The 23,107-nt window shown below is 37.6% G+C and overlaps 1 protein-coding gene across 3 annotated transcripts in view; it reads left to right on the top strand.

Moving 5' to 3' along the window:
* The window catches only part of NCOA2 (nuclear receptor coactivator 2), a 197,165-nt gene extending 174,423 nt beyond the window's left edge, over positions 1 to 22,742 (top strand). For all 3 annotated transcript variants that reach the window (XM_068672055.1, XM_068672056.1, XM_068672057.1), the window contains 7 exons: positions 1,623 to 1,901; positions 3,939 to 4,016; positions 4,585 to 4,825; positions 6,570 to 6,747; positions 9,069 to 9,267; positions 14,084 to 14,173; positions 18,917 to 22,742. In XM_068672055.1, the coding sequence (XP_068528156.1) occupies positions 1,623 to 1,901; positions 3,939 to 4,016; positions 4,585 to 4,825; positions 6,570 to 6,747; positions 9,069 to 9,267; positions 14,084 to 14,173; positions 18,917 to 18,928 (1,077 nt within the window). In that variant the 3' untranslated portion in view covers positions 18,929 to 22,742. The remainder of the gene's footprint in view (positions 1 to 1,622; positions 1,902 to 3,938; positions 4,017 to 4,584; positions 4,826 to 6,569; positions 6,748 to 9,068; positions 9,268 to 14,083; positions 14,174 to 18,916) is intronic.
* Positions 22,743 to 23,107: the final 365 nt, after the last annotated feature.

Here is a 23,107-nt window from a genome sequence, read left to right as displayed (position 1 = left end):
GAGGAACAGCTTTGTGTGGGAGAAGGGTAAGATCTTGGCCAGAAATACGGCATAGGAAAGAAGAAAAAAAGAATATGTAGACCTAGGAACAGAGGAGCAAGATTTTGTACAAGACCGTTGTATTATGGTGGCAGCAAGCTTTCAGATGAGTGAAACTGTTATTTCACCCACAGTTCACTGTCTTTGTTGACTAATGTGAGATAAAGAATGAATTTCATTCCAAGCACTTAAAACTATATATATATATTAAATAGGAACATGTTTTCTATATTTAGCAGCATAAATTTGTTTGATTTTTTTTCTACCACCATTCTTTTTTATTAGCTTTCCTTTGGTTCTGGTACATTTCAGTCCTTTATGGTGCAAAAATGTATTTAAAAAAATAAAAAAGGTTTTGGAGAAAAGCTAGTGCTTGATGTTTCTGACATCAGAATTGTATTTCCAAAACGGCCGTATGCACCTATATGATGATTTAATATTCTCAGACAAGCCTAGAATACTCATTTCATTTCCTGGCACTCATCAGCATCCTGGGGATAACTTCTGAACTAGCTCTGCATTTTAGATACTACTTTTATCTCTTCACATCCATGCACCATCTGTAACTATGAAATAGGACCAATGAAATACTGGACATATGAAAACTATCCCCAAGACTATTTGGTACAGCACAAAGCTCAGTGAAGTGTTATGATAGAGATACGATTTATTGGTGAACTTCAATTTTGCAGTGTGAAACTTCTGTGCACTATTGTATAGCTTTTGGAATACCATCCCCCAATGAATAATGTTTTATTTCACACCTAGTGTTAAATATATTTCTACTTAATTAATATCTCAGTGGGAACATTTAAAGGGTTTTGCAAATAAGAGAACTGTCACATTTTAGAACATGTTCTAAAAATACCCATCAAACATTTTACAGGAGCTTAAATTCTTTCTTTCATGAGGGCACTGAAATTTAGATTAAATTGATTTCCAAGATCAGTGTGGAATAAGCTATAAAGTTATTCTGGCTAGAGCAAATATTAGGAGGCATCTAGAATAGAGTTCAGAATTTTGTTAGCTTTTTTATGCTAGCAATAATCAGTTTGTGCAAAAGTGCCCTGAAAGAACTAGGCACTTTATTCACATTAGCTTCTGTGATGGTTTTAGGCATCTTTATTTCAAGTCATTATTTTGTTTAAAGAAACTGATAAAAATTTACTTTCATATCCTGATTCTGTTCTAATGTCTTTGAATTTGTCTCTGATTCAATGGCAAAAATATCCTGGCGAAACTTTCTTTACAGATTTTATTACAGAATTTTTCATTTCAGGTTTGTATTCATTAACAGAATGATAAAAAGGCTATGTTAAGAACATGACAAAGAATGTGGATCTGGGAAGGGAAGGGGAATTTGTCTTCATGAATGTTTTATTACTCCAAAATATTTTTTTTTTTTTTTAAGAATACAGAAATGTAATAATATAAAGAAAAAATAATAGAGAAAATTTACATCATTTGCTATGTAAAATGTTCGTATTCTGAAACAATGTTTTTGTAGGGTGGCATTAGTCTCATATAATCCTATGAAACATTATGTCCCACCAACCACTCGTATTGTTCCTGTATTTCTGCAGAGCCAGGCTGTCGATCCAGAGACTTTCCCTGGCCAGGAGTCGAGCATCCTGATGGAGCAGAAGGCTCCGGTTTTCTCCCAGCAGTACGCAGCTCAGGCTCAGATGGCACAGGGCAGCTACGCACCCATGCAGGACCCCAGCTTCCACCCCATGGGGCAGCGCCCCAGTTATGCTGCCCTGCGCATGCAGCCCCGTCCCGGCCTCCGTCCTGCCAGCATCGTCCAGAGCCAGCCCAACCAGCTGCGGCTCCAGCTGCAGCACAGGCTCCAGGCACAGCAGGTACATCGCCACCCCAGTACAGCTAAATGTGGGTGAGGGCACCTTCCTTGGGCCACACATCAGCTTGCTCAGAATAGTCCAAGTGTGTACTCCTTCATTAGAGTCTAATTCTACTTTTAAACTAAAAACACTAGCCATAATGAAGTTTGATGAGGCAGTACCTTTCACATTATCTTTTTTGATCTTTTTTGCCTCTTTTCTTTACTCTGTCTATAATGTTGTTCAAGATTGTGCCCAGTATTTAAGCCTGTCTGACACTATTTCTTTGAGCAAGGCTACAGTGAAGCCTTTTGTTGCATAGGTCTTTCTCTGTTTATTATATCTCGACTCTTCCAGTAATCTACATTCATTATCTATTGCATCCTATATTGGTAAGATATTACATATGTCCTTTCTTTTTATCATTCTTTTTTTTTTTTTTTGCCTTGATCTACTTTTGAAGATCATTTTTCTTGTTTCATTTTTAAATATATAGGTTTGTAGTGTTATAAAAAGATACTAATGCTTTTACTGGAAGAAGAAAAATCATCGGTGCTCTTCAATTTTTAAGTTCTACCTCCTAAGGGCGCATGAATAAGCAATTCCAAAATGTCATAAGTGAAGCAGGTGGGGCAAAAAGTCAGCTTGACTGAGCAGGGATCTTTTAGAGCTTAGGTGGAAAAACAAAGTGTGGAATTTGCTGCTCCACCTGGATGCATATAAGTCTATGGGGCCCAATGAAATTCATGCCAGGGTACAAAGAGAGCTGGCTGATGTCATCATGAGACCTCTCTCAATTATTTTTCAATGGTCTTGAGAATCCAGAGGTACCCCAGTTGACTGGAAGCTGGCAAATGTTCCAATTTTCTGGAAGGGCAAGAAAGAAAACTCTGGTAATTATAGGCCTGACAGTCTCACTTCAGTGCCTGGTAAACTTATGGAGAAAAATATTCTAGGAATTACAGAAAAATACCTGAAGGACAATGCAGTCACTGGTCATAGCCAACATGGGTTTATGTGAGGGGAAGTCCTTCTTAATGAACTTAATTTTCATTTATGATAAGGTCACCCATTTAGTTGACCAAGGGAAGCCAATTGATGTAATCTTTTGGGATTTCAGTAAAGCTTTCAGTACTGTTTCTCACAGTATCCTTCAGGACAAAATGTCCAGCATATACCTAGATGAAAACATAATACCATGGGTGAACAATTGGCCGATAGGTCAGACTCAAAGTCTTACCATAAAGGGGATTACATCAGGCTGGTGAGAGAGAGAGCTTCCAAAGAAAGGCTACAAAAGTAGTGAAGGCTTTACAGGGAAAGATGTGTGAGGAGCAGCTGGTCCCTTGGTTTGCTCAGCCCACGCAGAGCAGGCTGAGGGGAGGCCTCATGGCGGCCTGCAGCTCCCTCACGAGGGGAGCAGAGGGGCAGGCGCTGAGCAGGAACAGCGACAGGACCCGAGGGAACGGCATGGAGCTGGGACAGGGGAGGGTCAGGCTGGGGGTTAGGGAAAGGTTCTTCACTGAAAGCATGGTCAGGCACTGAGACAGGCTCCCAAGGGAAGTGGTTACAGCACCAAGCCTGCTGAAGTTCAAGAAGCGTTTGGACAATACTCTCAGATACATGGTCTGTTTTTTGGGTGGTCCTGTGTGGAGCCAGGAGTTGGACTTGACGAACCTTGTGGGACCCTTCCAACTTGGGATATTTGGTGCTTCTATGATTTCTGCCCTAAACATAAGGATAAGGTCTAATTCAGAGTCTGATCTCAAGAGTCCAGTCCCAAACTGAAAAAGGGTAGGAATCATAAAAACAGTGTTTGGAAAATGGCTTAGTGTTTGTGTTGTTATTTGTGTATCACGTATTGCCTCATTCTGAAGTAGGATTCTATGAGTGACAACAGGACCAGCAGGAAAACTAGTTCCTGCTTGTATCTGTACAGCTAGGTCCTCTAACCTACTTATTGGAAAGATGTTTATGCTTCTTTATATAAAATTTCCCTTTTCTGTTTTTCCTTCTAAGAACTCTCTCTCTCTCTTTTTTTTTTTTTAATCTCTTTAGAATCGGCAGCCACTGATAAATCAGATCAGTAGTGTCTCCAACATGAATCTGTCATTGAGACCTGGAGTGCCAACACAGGTAGGGAAAACAGTACTTAAAAAAAAACAAAACAAAACAAAACAAAACAAAACAAAAAACACTATATTTTCCTGTTTCTTCCTCAAATTAGTCTAAGCTACAGTAGTAATGTGATATTGTTAATACATACAACAAATTTTAAAGCTTGAATACTAATAACGCAATCTAAATGATAAGTATTTTGCTGTTTTATTTCTGAGAGTCTCATATTTACATAAGGTGGGTAGTTATTTACTAGAAATAGATATAACTGCATTTTTAACCAGGCTTCTTATTTACTAAAGATGCATTTTTTTTAAATGAGCTACTCTATTTGCAACTACAAATTGCTGCAATATTAAATGCAGTTATTATTTCTGTTAGTGACACTTTCACTGTTGGAAATTTTTCCCAGCAGAATTATTAACAGGATTCTTTTCCCCCATTTAATGTTATTATTAGGTGTGTGGTGGGGAAGATAAAAAAAATAAAAATAAAAATCTGGGATCTTCCTCATTGCTCCAGTGGCTCTGCAGGTCAGGTTGCCTTTGCAGGAGTTATTGATAGGTGGCGGTGGTTTTCCCTCCAGGGCCCCATCAATGCGCAGATGCTGGCACAGAGGCAGCGGGAGATCCTGAGCCAGCACTTGCGGCAGCGGCAGATGCAGCAGCAGCAGCAGCAGCAGGTGCAGCAGCGGACACTGATGATGCGAGGGCAGGGCTTGAGCATGACCCCGAGCATGGTGGCCGCCGGTGGCATACCAGCAACCATGAGCAATCCGCGGATCCCGCAGGCAAACGCACAGCAGTTTCCGTTTCCTCCAAACTACGGTACTGGTTCTACCTCCCCCAATTATTTTTCAATCCCACAGCCACTTGTCTGGCTCCCCAGAGAAGATGGGAAGCGTGGAGATTTAGGCCTCTTGGGAGTCCTTAACTGTGACATGTTACTTTCCACTTCCATAGCTCAAGTACCACAGATTCTCTGAGGACTGGTCCTTTCTTGAGCAATAGCAGAAATGTTCAACATGTGTGTTTGTTTATATGCATAGATATGTGCATGTATAGATGTATGCACACATGTACACATATACATATGTGTACTAGCTTGATAGACCCTGAATTTTGATTAAACATATCAATATATAAGTAAAAGTGCAAATGAAGAAAAAAATGTGAATTGATATTGGCAAATGACATAAAGTGATCAGAAGCCAAGCTGATCCTTTTAAATCAGTCTTATGTTGGTAGGGATTTTTTTTACATTTTGGTAATAAAATATTGCTTAAATATATTCTTCCCAATTCTTGCCAGTCCTTTGTGTGTGCGTTTTAATGTAAAATTAATGAGTAACTGTTAAGCTTAAATAATAAAAATTAGTTTCTGATAAGGCATTCCCTTCACCATCCTTAAACCTATTCGTAATATGATAGCTAATACCATTTTGTTTGTATGCTTTACAAAGCTGCATACTGCTTTGTAAGTTAGACCTCCACACAGTTATTTTTAAAGACCTTCTTGATTTTATTTAGAAGAATTTTAAAAGCTATGTTACATTACACTGAATAATATGAAATCTGTAAGTGAAATTTTGAATAATATGAAACGTACTGATAAAACCAAAACAAATTATTTCCACTCAATTCAAGTTTGCTATCTATTCCGGTCTGGTATCCTTTACACAATATTCTAATTTGTAACAGCGCTTTCCCTCCATATATTTGTAATTGCTTTATGAAAACAAAGGGACATTAAATTATTCTCCTTTTATGACATAGACTGAAATACAGAGAAGTTAAGTCATGCAGACAGCAAATCTAGGAATTGATTTCATATCACCTGATTCATACCACCAGCATTAAGAGTGGATTGTTTCTGTGGAGTATGCTGTTGTTGATAAACTTGAGACCAAAATGACTTGGTTTAAAACAAAATTTCTTCATGTAATTGGTATTTTACAGTTTAAATTGTTTTCTGTGTATCTAGATATTTTTTTATGTTACAAAATGATTAAATCCTTGCACAAAATAGCATTGTCTGTTTTGACATGGACATGGAAATCAAGATATTAAGGCTCTAGTAACTTTAGGAAAACTTAAAAATTATAGCCTGAATGTTAAAAGGTGGTAACTTCTTCTACAAAAATGGAATTATAGACAGAAGCAAACTGTTTGCTTGTTTGTTGCTTTGAATGCACTTTCTGTGGAATATATATATATATATATATATATATATATATATATATATATATGAAAAACACTGCTAAGTCATATATGTATATATGTCACTTAACAGTGTTTGCCTTTGTGATCTTTAATGGGAAGAGACTGCTTGTACAGTTATGACAAACAATTAGCCAACATACTTAAGTTAAAAAACATGTTAAGGTTATATGTGTAGTATTTAGTTTATGATGTCTTGCTTTTAATCTAGGTCCTACGTTAAGACACGAGGTTATATAGGTTCCAGGTGGTATAAGCAGAACTGTGTAAAAATGTCTGCACATTTGAGCTATTGTTTGTTTATCTTTTAACTTTTTATGTACGGTGGCTAAATTTCTCTTTTTGTTCTTTAGGTATTAGTCAGCAGCCCGATCCGGGCTTCACAGGGGCCACCACTCCTCAGAGTCCACTGATGTCCCCAAGACTGGCTCATACTCAGAGCCCCATGATTCAGCAGTCTCAGGCTAATCCTGCCTATCAGTCCTCTACAGAGATGAACGGGTGGGCACAAGGGAATATGGGTGGAAACAGGTAAATCCAGAACAAAACAAAAATGAGTGCACAGACTAGGGGTCTGTGTGCTCATATGGTCTACATTTATTTATGGGGTTGTTTATGTGTATTTCTTTGCTGTTAACTGTCTATCCTAAGAGAGAGTTCTTTTCAATTTGGCTTGACGAATTGATTTAAATGCCATCTTCATACAAGGCCAAGTGAGTGCATAGCTAAAAGAGGTGCATCCACACAATGCATTGCTTTGACTGTGATAACTGATAAAACATGGTATGTCCTTAAGAAGTAACTGTATTGCACAGTGAACTCCAGCTCCTAACATTTGTGTGGATGTATTTCTTCTGCATACGATTTAAATGTTGTGCTCCCATGCTGCTTTCCACGTGGCTGGATCAGCTGAGCTGTAGCCTGTGCATTCTGTACTGCTCTGGAATTGCAGTGACTGGATAACACCTCCTGCCTCAAATGCTGGAGCACAACCAGGTGCAATCCATTAGTGCTTGCACATATATGGGGGGCAGCATATAACTATCATTCTCTGAGAGCATTGTAGAATGCCTCATGCATGCAGTCACCTTTTCAGTTGAAACCTATGCCCCAGTCAGTGTAACTCTAATAATCAGTCTGTCAACATTGAATGGGTTGGATGTTGAACACAATCTGTAGGCAGCAACAAGCTTCCAGATGGCAATGATCTACGCTTTTCAATGCAGGACAGATAGATCTATCAGGCTGGTGTATAACCAAGCTGTATCAATTGCACACAGGTCACTAGCACAGTGTTTTTATTGTGCTGATGTTCTCAGGTTGTTTTTATTATCCCAGCCCAACAGCAAATCATCTTCCTGCTGAAGAGATATGTTTATAATCTATCAATCTTCCATAGATCTAGTAAACCCAGAAAAACAGTACTTCTGTGATGAGGTTGATACAAGTAAAGTTCCCCTTAAGGCAACCAATTACTCCCTCATCCTAGTCCTTGTCCATGCCTCTTATTCACTGCCTTAGTGAAGCATCTGCAGGAGGCATAGCTACTGCTGCCACGGCGTCTACTGAAACCACAGCAGGGGCAGCTTGGTAGACTAATGGTTGGCTTGCTAAACTGCAGCTCTACAGTGGAGAACATGTCAAATGTGTTTACACAAGCCACTGAGTATTCACAATGATCTGTAGTGTACTGTTTCAGCCAACCAGATAACAACTTAAAAATGGGGTTAGGTGGCCTGAAAAGAGATGGAATGGAAGGAAGAGGATTGTGAGATTTTCAGAGTTTGGTCCTGAGCCCGGAATGCAGTTGCGTTCCTCTGTAAAGAAAGTCTCACAATGGGCAGTGCACAGCAATAACATAATGGATTACCCAAGTGCATGGCTGAGTGTTAACCTTGAAAAGGTTCCCTCATCTGGGGGAGCAGTGCTTCACAGAAGAGTAAAAGTCAGCTGCTGATTTAGAGGCGGCTGCTGTGTACCGTCTGACATGCAACAGTCCTACAGTATTTCAGTCTCTAATGAAAATCCTCTAAACAGATACATCTTCAGTAATAATTCCTTCATTGACTGTTGAGGTATGTTTAAAAAGTGGAAAAGACTGACGTGTAAATAATGGAGTATGTTTTAGGAAATATAAAACCTCTGTCATACGACTTTTAATATAACTTGAAGGAAGATGCTATCCAGAAAGCACTTGACTTTGAATAAAATCTGGGATGAGATTTTCCAGTTATCTTTTCTTATGCTGTTCTGAAATGGCCTTAAAGGAACATAGAGGGCAATTGTCTTAGACTTTATGTTGTTTCTTACAGTGTCGCATTTTCAAAACCTGATGCTAAGATTTAGTAAAAAAATTTCTGCACAGCTGCATGTCTATATTTGTGAGCCCACTTGCCATAATTATAAGTGCAAATCTGGTATTCAGATGTACAAATGGCCTCTTTTGCAAAAAGAAAGCTTATTAGATCAGATCCAATACCAACCTAACTGATACTGATGAGGGGAAAAAAGGTGTTTTCCCTCTAAAAATTACTTTCCCAAACATATTTAAAATATAAATGAAGACATATTTAGACAGCTCATTGGCTGTTATTGCACACGCATAACAGATTTGTACTCTGCCATAGTTTCACACGCAAAGGCATGCATTTTTGTGCACAGACATGGGACCTGAAATTTTGAAAATCTATTCCTTAGACGTTGATGTAGCTAAAAACTAGTCTTTCCTTTGGAGTTGGCATAAACAACAGTATGTACAAGTTGCAGCTTAAAATATATTAAAAAGAGACTAGTTTCCTAGTGGCTTCAGCATTCTGAGTCTGACACATTGCTTTTTCCATTCCTTGCTATAGCATGTTTTCACAACAGTCCCCACCACATTTTGGGCAGCAAGCAAGCACCAGCATGTACAATAATAACATGAACATCAGTGTATCCATGGCAACCAACACAAGTGGTATGAACAACATGAACCAGATGACAGGGCAGATCAGCATGACCTCAGCGACCTCTGTGCCTACATCAGGGTTGTCCTCCATGGGTCCTGAGCAGGTGAGAATTTAAGGACTTGAGATGACAGCTAGAGAATTTTCTTTGACTTTCAGTAGTTTTTCGGGTCCGCTGTGTTGGGCTGTAACTGCTGTAAGCCATTATGTTTCTTCTATTAGTTTTCTTAAGAAATGTTTATGTTAAAAAGGCTTTGTTTTTGGCTCTGCACTCAGATAACCAGTGATTAATTAGGTAGAGAACACCATTTGCAACTACATTTGCAATTTTGACCTAGCACCACTATAGCTAGCAGGTGTAGTTGCTCCTGGACTTCGGTGGAAAACACGTGCCGTTCTAGCTCCTGTTTTCAGTAGGTAAGTTTCCACAACACAGCTGCGGGTCACCAGTATCTGTGGTAGTGTTCTCAGCAGTGGAGGCTAGGACTGAATGGCAGGCAGCCATTTCCTAGAGGTAAAAGTGACACATGCTGGCATGGGCAGTGTGGAAAATGCTTCAACTGCCACTGTCCTTGTAGTACCACAGGCAGTCAACTTCAAGAACTGTCAGTCTGGCACCTTTGTGAGTCCCAGGTCCACGGTTTTCATAAAGTGGTGCATATAATGTAGATTGCTAAATCAATAAGTAAGTAACCTGTTCTCTTCTGCTGTGAGGAGGTTTACACACTTGTTTGCATTTGAGACTGCTAATTAGAGCATCTGATAAAGGAAAATAACATTTCCAATTATTGGCTCATCATTAAAATCACTCAGTGCATTAAGATATCTAACAAACAGATTCTCTTAATTAACAGGTTTGTATGTTTGAGAGCTGAACTTTGGTGCATTTAATGCACAGACTTCAAATTATGGACCTTTCTAAGAAATATTGGCAGGAAAGTACTGCTTGTGTCTTCAGGCAGTTTCTACTGCTATGGTTGACAATATTGTAAATCTTTTTTTTTTTTTTGAGACTATAAAATTAGAGTTTAAAGACAGACATATGATTTACTTGTTAATAAATGTCTTTTTCCAGCCTAAATGTGGTAGCAGGCTATTTACTTTTCCAATGTAGTCCTTTAAATATTTTTTCCTTTCCTCTTTTTCTGTATTTTAAATAGAGCCATTCTATCAACATGATTTTTTGTTGCTGTTTTATCATAGAATCATAGAATGGCTCTGGTTGGAAGCGACCTTTAAGATCATCTGGTTCCAACCCCACTGCTATAGTTTTGTTTCATTTTGCTTTCTTTTGGGTTTCTTTGTTTTTTTCTTGTTGTTTTGTTTTCTGGTAAGTTAAACAAGCTGTTTCAGTCTTTTCTAGTAGTCTTTACATTCCTTTTCCTTTCCTGCACCTGTTTCTGTTTGAATCACTGTTTCCTAAACACCAGTGCCATGTGCATAACACTAGTTCTTCCCCATTTCTCTTGGAATACACTGACAGATATAGCCCCAGATCACATTTGTCTTTTACAGCTGCTGCATACTGGTGACCTGAAGTAATTCTGATACTGCCAAATCTGTCACCTTCTCTGATATTTCCAGTTGCTAAGCTCCCAGCTACAGCAAACTTTTTTAGTAGTAGTAGCAGTTTCCAAGTATATACTGTTAAACATTTTAATGTAGCAAAACAATAGTAAAAAAAAAAAAAAAAAAAAAAAAAAAAAAGAGAGAGAGAGAGAGTAGGGATTTGAAGGTGACAGCCCAGTCTGATTTCTCAGCTTGCACATACTACACAGTTTCCCCCAGGAACCTGAACTAAAACACATACATTACAGAAAGAGATCTGATTTTATCTGAGACTTCCATGCAGACTACTGTTTCCACTGGCACAGTTGTTGCACTGCTTTTTCTTCCTGTTAAACTAATAGATCTTGTTTCAAGATAGCATTTATCTAACTTCCAGTAAACCGAGTAGGTTGAATTTCTTTATTCATCTCAATATTTGTTTTTCAGCCCTTTGGTCCCTGTTGTGAATCTACTCTAAACTCCATTTTTGTTCTAGAAGTACACACAGAGTAACTGGGCACAGTGATTTCGCAAAAGCTGTCTAGAGAGTTAAATTTTGCTTCTAATTTCTCTTTCAAGAGGATTTGCCTTGGCTCTATTTGTGACACTGTCATACTGGTGAGCTTATACTGAAACCTATAGGGTGATACCCATATCCTTCTCAGTGCTACACAAATAAAACCTGCATTCTTTGTACCCAAACGTATTTCTCTCCTTTTGCCTACATTCAAATGCATTTGTTAAATTGAGTCTATTTAACCAAGGTACAGTGGCTCATTTTGTAAGAGTAACCTGTTTTCCTCCTGATTTACCACCCCAGCACTGTGTCATCTGCAAACTGCTAGCAAATGTTTTAATGTTTTTGTTTCATCTAGGTCAGATTTGGCCAGCTGGCAGCTGAGGGGCCATTTCTGGGCCACAAGACACTACTTTTTAGTCCCCAGGAATGTTTGCTGTGCTGCTTCACATTTTCCTTTCTGAGAGATGGGAATAAATAAATATATTAACAATTTATCTTTTTTTTTTTTTTTTTTTTTCCTATTTTAAGGACACAGTGTTATACAATTTGGCATCTTTATTTAGCAATTTGCCTAGGCTGTGCTAAACTTTGCTTGCAACTGGTGATTTTCAGAATGACTGTATTTTCTTTAATTCTGCTGACTGATTTACTGGGCTGCCAGAGAAGCAATTTGAAGTCTGTGCAATAGAGGAAACTTTCAGAATATGAAATAAACCACTCAGAAATAATGCCCATTCAGAAGAGATGTTTATTAATCTGCATAGGTACAGTAAAGCTGAGGTCAAAATTATCACAGCATTTACTGAGAGTTAGCTTGAAACAATATTTTGATTTTGTTCAGCATACTGGATGAAGGGAGCTGTAGAGGGGAATAAAACTTCTAATTCAGCTTGTTAATAATCATGCTTCATTGGCAGGCAGCCGTAGTAACGTGTTTAAATTCAAAGGGGTTGTAAAACATGTCCTGCCTTCTTTTAGTCAGATTTCATATATAATAACACTGCTTGCCCATGGAAAATTATAAAAACTCATCAATTTCTTTGTCCTTTTTTCTTATTTTTCTGATTGAATTGTTATTGCCTACAGAAGAGTTCATGTGGGATATTTTATGTTGCAAGGACTTCCAAAGCAACTGTTTCCATGTGACAAAACAGGAGATTTTCTTTGTATCTGTTACCGTGCAAGTCAGGATTCTTGCATCATCACTGCAAAGAGATTCTGTGATTGGAACTTCACTGATGCCTTTGTTGCTCCTGTGGTGTGCAGCCAGGAGACATTTTCCTTTTCCATGACTCTCCTAACTCTGCCATGATGCAAATCAAGCATTCTTCTTTTTGTTCCCAGACTGCTCTTGATTCACTGAAATACAATTTTGTATTTTTGCCTTTTTTTTTTTCTCTCTTCCTTTATTTACTGAACAAGTAGAAAAGGCACTTGGGCCTCTGCATTCCAATGAATGTTGATCAGTAGCAGAATACACTTTTAAAATATGGATTCTTTTGCTTCATCAAATGCATGTAGATAAAGCTGTGACATTGTTTGCTTTCTTTCTTTTACATCAAAACAGTGTGGTTCTCGTCCTTTCTGATCTAAATTTTCAGATTCTTTTTTTTTTAAAAAAAAAGTCTCCATCTGCTTTAAGTGGAAAGAATCACTAGGAGACTTGCAGTGCTTCAGCAATCAGTGTCTTTAGAGTTGAAATTTCCATGGCAAAAATATTTAAGTTTTTAACCTTTCCTGTTGAACCGCAGTCTTGTCTCTGGTGACATGCTGAAACCGTCTTTGTAGCGATGCTATTGCATTTAACTTTGCAACTCTGCAAAATCAGGGAGTAAGAACAGAAAAAAACAGTCAGGAGGACCTGAAACAGGAGGACTATGATGTGGTAAATTTAAGGCAGTCTTCTCCCCCTGCTGCAGCAGGTTGCTGTAGCTGAAGCGAGGTAGTGCAGTGGCAGAACCTCCTCTACTTGGCAACCAAGATCTCCTAAAGGGCAGGTGGCACAAAACAGCTTTTTCCTTCTCACAAATTCTAGAGGGGACTATCTTCACTGTTATCACATACACATAGTCTGAGGGAAATAAGAAGAGTTAGCCAAAACTCTCTAGGAAGATGTTTTTTTTCTCTGTAAAACTTAAAAGGAAAGATTTTATAATACTTCAGTCCCTTGCTGAAGGGCTGTGTTTTGTGTTTTACACCAGTTCCTACATGGTGAGATTAATCCTTTTATTAAGGCAGCAATGTTGTAAATTTGGCAAGCCGCTCTTTCCACATAACTAAGCATGACAGACCATTTGGTTGTGCGGATACTTTCCTATGGCTGCATTCAGAAAAATTTTGAGACCGTCCATGTAGAAAAGCATGGATCTTCCTCCCATTGCTTATGAAGAAAAAAAAAAAAAGAGTCATTAACACTAAATCAATAGTCAATACAGTTCAGCCTGCGTATTATCTCATCAGCCTTTGGAAAGTTGCATAGTGGTTTGCAAAAGCAGAAAAGCTGTGTGTCATTGAGGTTAGGAAATTATTTACATGTCTCTGCTTTCAGGACTTTCATAGCAGGCAAGTCCTCTTACAATAATACTGACCTAATTTACGGAGCCTGTTTTGTTAAATATGCACAGGGGTCATAGTATCAGGAATTAAATCTCTGTTTGTTGACTGTAAAGCAGAATAATATGAATCAAACATGCTGCCCAAGAAGGGTGCTCAACCATATAGCTGCTTTCCTGATGACTGTGTCATTTCAAATGTGGTACATGCAAGTAGCTTAGTGGTTTCTAATACTTTAACTTCCACTACTTTTTCCAACATCATTTTTAATTCATTCTCTTTAATATCTTGTTACCAATAGGTTAATGATCCTGCTATGAGGGGAGGCAATCTATTTCCAAACCAGCTGCCTGGAATGGATATGATAAAGCAGGACGGAGATGCAACACGGGTAAGAGATGACATATGGAGGCATAAAGAGGCTACTGGTCTATGAATATACCCTGGTCAGGAATGGATACAGTATCTTTTTACTTAGAAAGTTAAAAGTACTCAGGGTGCTAGTAATAAAGTGTTTTGCAATTAATTTTTTGAATTCATCTTTAGGTAGCATCCATACCAAGTTCCTTGTTTAGATCCCTCTAGCATAATTAAAGTGAATAATACAGAAAATATTTACACTAACAGAATACTTTATTGAATTAACAGACAGTCACGTTCAGTAGACTTTTATTTATAGTTATATTTGCTTTTTACAGAGCAATTACATGACTATTTGCTGATGATGGGAGAGACTTACTGTTGATTTATATTTGCACTGCTGCATGCTTAACCCATTTCATGTTTCATCCTGCCTAAGTATTTTTCCACTTCTCGTTGCTTTATACTTACGGCAAAAATTATATGAATTATTTCATTTATTACTTTCTATACACTGCTTGTTCTGAGAAGAGTGGTGATACTGAACTAATTTGCACACAAATCTCCAGCTAATAGTGTAACTAGCTTTTGCTCAGGTCAAAAGCGTTTCTTATTCCAGACAGTAAGAGTATTAAAGGGCAGACCTTGTAGAGTTCTTGGCATGTGGCCAAGTAAACGAGGTGTTTTTTATGTGCCCCTCCTCAGTCGAAGTTTTTTGTTTTGTTTGTTTGTTTAATGGAAATAACCTTCACTGATTTTGATTTTGATTTTTTTTTTTTTTTTGCAAAAAACATTGTATTTTGAGACCGGAAAAGATTTGAAACTAGAGTACAATATTTTTCCTGCATGATCCAAGCATTGCAGCTGTGCAAACCCATCCAAACGTAAGAAGCTGACCTTTCTATACAGTGAGGCAGCCTCACATAGAAACCTGTGCACTGGAAAATAATATACATATCATTCTTGGGATGAAGAGCCTGTGCCAGTGAAGCCGACGGCTGAGCGCTGGCAGGATTTGGGGCTGAGCAGCATGGACATGGGGGAAGCACCATCTAGTGGCTGCTGCTCCCTTGCTGCTGCCTCTTGCTCCTGCTCCTCTTGCCCAGCTGCTCTTTCATTTCAGAGATGTGATAGTAAGACTTTACAACAAACTGTTTTCAATGTGTCCATTTCCTGAAGTGCTGTGCAAATATTTAATCTGGGAGCACTGATCTATTTATTCTCTCCTTTTATTCCTGTTGGAAAACTTCTATTCAAAGTTGATTCAGATGGGATAATATAAGGGAAGTGACTAGAGCGTAATAGCCAGTTATCAGCAGCAGGAAGCAAAGATCTGAACAAGAACCATAAGAAAAATTGCTTTTATTTTTTATATTGCTGTCTGCCACATTCTATGCAAAATGTTATCCTCAAAAACAATGTGGGAGATCTACCCTATTATTTCTACAGAAGTCATTTTAAAACCTGCTTTAAGTCCATCATTTCTTGTCATCTTCTAGTAAGCTGTGCTGGAATCAGAAAGAAGGAATTAAGTAAACAATTTTTCCCCTTATGTTGAATACCAAAGCAAAAATTAAAGTTTCCAACCTTAATTTAGGGGTAAAAAATGAATAATAGAGTAAAGCAAAACAATCATTCATTAACTGCAAATATGTTAAGATTAATGAAAATGAAGGAAGTCAAAGTACTGAGTAAGAAGTAGCCATTTGTAGTGTATTTGATCGTATCCATCTCTTTTTGCACGTGTTTAAAACTTCCCAGAGGCCGATTCTTGATTCACCTTGGTTCACGTGAGAAGGGACTGTCTCTGGGATGGAGGATCCTTTCTGCAGCAATTGCAGGGTCACTTTGGTGATTGACAAAAAATGTAATGTGTTCTGCCTTAGCAGAAGCTATCATATACTGAGGAGTTATGTTCTTAATTTCCCTAACCAGTACATTGCCTAACCAGTACATTGCCTAATGTTAAATTTCATGCATAAAGAGAAGCCAGGCTGTCAGAGAACAAAATTCAGGGTACCACCGAGGAAACAAAGGAGAAGACAATTGTTGAGGGGGAAGAAAGCTGAAGCGGAAACATGAAGCAAATTCTAAAGAATGTTTTAAAAGAGACTGAAGAGAGAGTGGATGTGACAGAAATATCTGGAGAGGTACAAAAGAGGGTGGAAAAAAGTCAGGGAAGATGGTTTGAAGTACAGGTGGAAGGAAGCAAGTGACAGGACATCAGACAAGACACTGAAGGGCTTAAAATAACAGAGTCAGCACCTTGACAGTGAAATGGACAGTGGCCACACATGACAGCAGTTTTGTCTCATCTGGAGAAAATCAACTTCTTAAATTATTTTGTATAAGGGTACATCTGCTGGCACTCTTGAGTTTTATTCTTCTAACATAGTTCTGACTGTCAAGAAAAATATAAATGAATAATGTTTCATATGCACTATAAATATCTTTTGCAGAACTTTGAATTTAGAGGTCAAGTAGAGACTACTTTTGTGCATCTGTGCTATAAATTGCTCCTATGTAAGATACTTAAGAAAAAAAAAAGCACACGCTGTGTAATTAGAAAGCTGAAAGGATGATTAATGTGCTTCATTTCTTGGCAGTTTTAGTATAAACATATAAAAAAAGAGAAATTCATTTGAAAAATGAGAAAATTATCACACAAATATGGGAGACTTTTTTTCATTGTTTAATAAATTTCATATCAGCAACTGTAATATTTTAAAGGAATTGGCTCTGTTTAGAGCTGAGTAAATAGAAACTAACATGCTATGACTGAGGACCGTGCAACTATAGTTGTCAAATCTCTACATCTACTATTCTAACTTGTTTGCCCCATACTATTTCAGTTTGTTTTAACGTGTTACAGATAAAATTTGTAAAGCTTTTAGGATATACAAAGATGATACTAGTATTAAACAGAGAATATGTTTTTAATGTAACTGGAAGACAGAATTTTCTGTCTCTTTCAAAGCACAAAGTACACTTTATGTATAGAGCTGGCTATAGTTGCAACTGGAACATTTAAGATGTTATTATTACATGATTATTGAAATAAACTTTTTAAAATAATTTAATATGGTAAAAGAAAAATTTGAACCTGTTCCTATTTAGAAGTGAATATCTGGAGAATACTGTTTGTATCTGAAGTTTGTGAGAGATTTTCAGATTGTTTCTTTATAAAGTTTTACAAACTGTTGTTTTATCTTTTTTTCTTTTTTTCTTTTTTTTTAATGGTTAAAGTTACATAAATCAGTCATGGAAGTTATTCTGAGCATTTTTTCCTCTATTCTTTATCCACCTGGAAATAATAATTTGACAAAATTATTTAAAGTCCTCTTTGCTTTTGTTATATGTAAATAAAAAGGAAAAAAAGTTTTTCCTAGAGGCATATTTGTGCCTTCTTTGTATTACTCCTTCCTTTCATATATCTTATCACCCACAAAATAGAACTTTAAAAAATTTACAGAGCACAAATTTTATTCAGATCACTGTATAGCGGAAACATTTATTTAGAATCTGTGTAGAGATATTTGCTCAATGTGCACTCTGGAAATAAGGACATCTCCTTTTGATTTTTCTTTTCTGTTCTGCACTTTGTGATCAGAAAGCACTAGGAGGGTCCCCAAACTGCCTCTCAACATATCAAAAAGAGGAGCCAAAGTCTGACTTATACACATTAACCAGAGTTTGAGGGGAGGAAGTGTGGTGTCTGTGTCCCCTGACAAAGTTAGGAGGAGCAGGAGCAGGACTCGTCTTAGCTGGCAGATCGTGCTCAGGGCTGGCCACCCCAGAGAGCTCCGGCTGTTCCAAGCAGGCTGAGAGGAGAAAATGTACAAAACCTAGCACCTTTCTTTCCTGAATGGTGGGATGTTTTCCAACACTGGCTTAATTTGACAGTGAAGGCACATTTCTAGACTTTCTGTGATTGCAAAGAAAAAGGTGATAAAATCCAAAGGATTGCCTGGACAGCTTCCAGAAGATTGGGCTAGTGGCATGCACATGGAGTGGTGAGGAAGCTGCCAGTGCCATGCCTGAGCAGCGAGTCCATCCTCCTACACAGCAGGAGCCTCTGAATACAAGTGAAAAACAGCCCCTGGGAGAAAAAGAAGTGGTTTCCAGTTGGATTGGCTCTCTGACCTGACTGACCACAAAGCCACATGGGAGCAGGAGTTTGCAGAGAGGCACAGACTGCAGTCACTAGAAGGAACAGTCTTAAAACAACTGTGAAAACCACATCCTGAGGCTTTTTTTTTATTTTTAAATAAGAAAGTACAAGATAATCAACTCAACTGAAAACAGCTTAAACTCTATTTGTGTACAGACACTGTAATAAATGTGAAGTAAAGAGCATCTCTAGGGATTGGTAGTTGAAGGTTTGTTTTTTTAAACTTCCTTATTCCCTTTTTTTACTATGTTTTTTTGGAGGGGAAAGTGAAGCAAGACAGTTGTTTCCTTTGAGAGTGTACAGCAGTAACACAGAGAAATTTTGTAGACACACCAGGTATGAGACTTCTCTAAAACCATATTGCTGTGCCTTTGCCTAGAGTCTATAAGTGGTAGATGGCCCTGAGTTGCTACTGTATCTGCAAAAATTTGAAAGAAATAAATTAAGAAATGGTGAAGAAAATTGTCCATGTTGCAGCCTGTCCTGCACGTTGTGGAGGGAGGTTGTGTGCTGCAGAGCAGCACCCAGCTCTCCTTCACGTGTTTCTTCACTAACCAGGAAGGAAGAACTCACTCATCTTTCTCCACTCTCCCTTTTTGGCAGAAATATTGCTGACCCTGAGGGCGCTGTGGTTGCTCCTTTCTTCAGCTGACCGGGCGTACGGCCCTGACCCCTTCCCGGTTGGAAGAGCTGCATCTGTTTGTCGTGACCCAGCGAAGCCGCCATCTTCTTGGCTCCCCACTGCCGGTGGGCCGCAGCCCTGCCTCGCCGTGGGGCCTTGGGCGGTCGTCGCCGGAGGAGCAGCCTCTTTCTTCTTCGACAGTCTGAAGCTAGCGTACAGACACTCGCTCAGTCTGTTCACTGCATTCACCTTAGTGCAACTTAGATCTCTCCTGCGAAGTAAATGTTGACAGGCAATTTTCATAAACCATGTCAGATTGAATGTATTTAAATGTATGTATTTAAGGAAAAAAAAGAAAAGAAAAAAAAAACAACCATGCTCTTGTTCTGTTTCTGTTTAGTTCTAGTTTTTGGCTTTGTTTTCCCTGGCTTACTACTCAGTCTGGTGCAAAGGATTCATTTCCGTCTGAAAACTGGTGTTTTAGACTAAGGCCTGCATTTTGGGGCGACAAGTATGCGTGAGGAGGGTTTAGAAGCGGCGTCTGGTACACGTAGACCTCTAACGAGCCCGTTCCACTCCGGCAAGTCAGAGAAGATGAACCGATGTAGAAAACTACACAGACCAATTTTGAATGGGATTAACGTTGTAAAAGAGATGAGAACTATCCCCTGAGAGGATAGTTTCCCTGTTTATAAGGGGTGCTTTGGTAGGTGGTTTTGTTTTTTGTTTTTCTTTTGGTAACATTTATAATGCAAAGTCATGAATCCAGAAAAAAAAAAATCAAGTTTGTTACGTTCTTATTTAATTTAATTCCTAACAGTCAGTTAATCCTGTTTTTTATCTGACTCTCCTTCTGTCATCTTCCTCTGTTCTAACAGAATAAAAAAACTCGTTACCCCTTTACTTCCCTAGGTGTGTTTCCAGCAATCTGGACATCAAGTTACAGTTGCTGAACAGCAATGTTCAATGATAATGCATGTACTGATTATGGTAGTGGCAGAATTGGTGCATAATATCAAAGAGCTAAAGATACCTGCTTTAAGGCATGATAATTGCTGGTTCCCATCCCCTTAGCTGGGAGAATAACGATTCATGTAATACCAATAGCAGATATCACTACAGACTTCACCACTATCGTGTGTTTCTGATTATTTTAAAGCAGTGTGGACTATAAGGATGTTTTGTAAGGTACATAAAATCCAGTTTATATGTAAACAAGCAATAATTTAAGTTGAAAACTTAAGTGTTTTACTTGTATAATTTTTGTGAGATATACATGTTGTGAAGTTGATTCCAAATGAGGTACTTCAGTATTAAATTAGATATCTTCTTAGCCGTGTGTGTCTCCTGGAAAAGTGTTTTGTAAAGAATCACAATGCCTTGATTAGACCTAATTTGTAGGCTTGAGACTTCTCATTTTCTAAACCTTGTGATTCTGCTCATAATGTCATTTATCTAACATATATTATATGCAGCCACTGTAGGAACCAATTCTTGATTTTTGTATGTTTATATTCTTTCGTAACAAGTCTTAGAAAAACTAACTGTTACTAAGCAGGCCACTGTTAGGGTGCGTTTTTTTTCTTGCCCACTGTGGTTGGAATAATCTTTTACTAAGTAGACATCAGTTTCTGAGGACTTGAAATATTAAGAAATTGATGTTTTTGACCTCTGTTTTCTTTCCTCTAACCCCTAATTCAGAAACTTTCTAACCTGAACACAAATTTTTTGATGTCATGTAAAATGCAATGCATTTTATAATGTCTCATCAGCCATGCCTTTGGGGAGTGTAAGGTTTGTTCTGTTGCCATTTAATTTGTTTTGTTTTTCAGGTGGGAGTGAAAATACCAATTATTCTATATTAAGGCTGGGGCAAATATTATAAAGGTGGTATGAAATAAGTTGTTTCTATGAAAGGCATCTATTTCCTTGATGAAAGTCAAGGAAATGTCCAGTGCTGTTGGTTTCTAAAGAGGGCAGAGCCACGATTCTGGGGAAACAACACTTCTCAGCGATCACTGTTTTGCTATTGAACTTGGAAAGACTGTTTAGTCAGCTGAGCCATCCTTTTATGTGCTGATGGAAAACAACAACAAAAAGCTATCAGCCCAGGGCTCCACAGCCTCATTATTACAATGACATTTGCATTAAACTTATATATCTGACAAAAAAAAATATTTATATAAGAAATGTATAAATTTGAAGGAATTAACTTCATGCAACGCAAATTGTAAATGAGTTTTAGAATAATTCTGTTTGTATAATTTCCTTTTTCTGTTCTTGACCATAACCTCTTCAAATAGATTATTCTTTTTCACAGTGGACAAGTCTAAATTTGTCCTGGTTCATGACAGACCTGCAAACCCTTATCATCCACAGTGATTATGATATTCCATCATCCATTGCCATTTTGGAAGAAAGGAGATTGTACCTATCACTTTGGCTCAGTTTAGGTTCATTGTGACTTCAGTTGTCGTCTGACTAATGAAAAAGAAATGTGAGTGAAGGAATCTTCTGATCATATTGATCACTATAGAAACAAAAAGCCAAATCAATTCCCTTCATTATCAGTATTTTTCATCCTGTATACAGTAAATTTGTCGGAGAAAGTACTCGGATTATGTTTAACAGAACAAGTAATCAGTGTTCGATTTACATTACTAAATGTGAAAGGCGCATAATGTGAAAAATAAGCATATATACATGGTCATATGACCTGGTTAAGTGTTCATGTAATGTGGTAAGTTGAAAAAGTGAAGTGAGCTGTTTTGCTACAATGAATTAATTTGTACTCAATCTTTAAAATATTGTCCCACACCGGTATCCTTTTGGGCCTGTATTAATTAAAAGCAATGTTTTTGCAGTTTATACAATACATTTTTTAATCTTTGTTTAAAAAATGAAATTCATATGGGCTTAACAGATGAAATGGGTGGCACAGCTCCACTTGCAGAACCCAAAGATACACAATCAGTTTTGAAATGCAACTTAAGCCATTAATTGTTGGTGTGAATTTAAAAGTTTTCTAGTATTTGTATGGTAGTATGCTGCCTAAGAGCAAAAGCATTCTCTGCACAAAAGAAAATTTACTGTAGTGGCTTTGATTTTAATTAGAATTTTCTCCCTGGTGTTTCTTTGTAGACTAAAACAAAATCTTTTAAGTTTCTTACTACAGGTAAAAGCTATGTGCAAGAACCTCAAAATGCTAAAATCTAGCATAATGCCTTAGATCTGTTTTTAAGTCTTGTATATTCCTACATAGCTGTCTGATGTATTATATTTGTATAGTGAATTGTGTACAATTTTGGAATAAGTGCATCATCACTTAATCTTTATGTTGTTCAGTAGAGATGATGGACACGTTTCTTCAAACATTTACTGTCATTTAATTTTTCCCTTTATGTCATTTGTGGGTTTTATTTGTACAGTTCATCATGAAGTTGCATCTGAGATGTGTGTATATGAAAAGATTATACAAGGGTAAAATTAAGCAATATATAAACTATGGTTCTTCAGGAGAAAGCTTACAGTGTTTCAGGTTGTGATTTATTTTCAAAATGGAGTTGACTCTGAACATCACTTTGTTCACCTGCATTGATGTTTGTATTTCTAGTGTGAGCAGTTTATGCAAAGGTAGATATATTCAGAGAAATTTTAAATACATTTATGCAAGTTAATATTGCTTTGCTGATGCTATTTGCTTATTTGATGTTAAATAATGCTATTGTAAATAAAGAATTCTGTTGTTATTGCATCATTTAATAAATTTTAATGCCTTCGGGTTTTACATGGCTTTAGAGATTTCAACGTGTTTCTGTTGTGTCTTCTTTTATTCATATAAGTGTGTAGGAAGTAATGCAGAAGTACTAGAAGATGGATGAATCTGCTGTTTTTAGAAAGACAGGAAGCTTTCTCTATTTAATGTTATATATTCCAACTAGTTGTAAGTCAGAAACCTTTTTTAATAGTTCTATATTTGTTGAAAATGTTTATCCTGTAGCTTAATGTGAAAACAGTTCATGATGAGTACTTTTTTTTATATCACAGCACTAAGTGGGTGTCTTTCATGATGGTTTCAGCCAAGGCTAATCTTGAATGACACAAAGCAGGACTGAGTGTTGGTAAGAGCTAGTTCCCCTTGTTCTGCCACATGGTTAATTTAAGACAGTTGG

The sequence above is a fragment of the Anas acuta genome, chromosome 2 (genome assembly GCF_963932015.1).
Source record: "Anas acuta chromosome 2, bAnaAcu1.1, whole genome shotgun sequence".
Taxonomy (NCBI): domain Eukaryota; kingdom Metazoa; phylum Chordata; class Aves; order Anseriformes; family Anatidae; genus Anas; species Anas acuta.
Note: the sequence above shows the minus strand (reverse complement) of the source record. Positions and strands in the feature narration are given on the sequence as shown.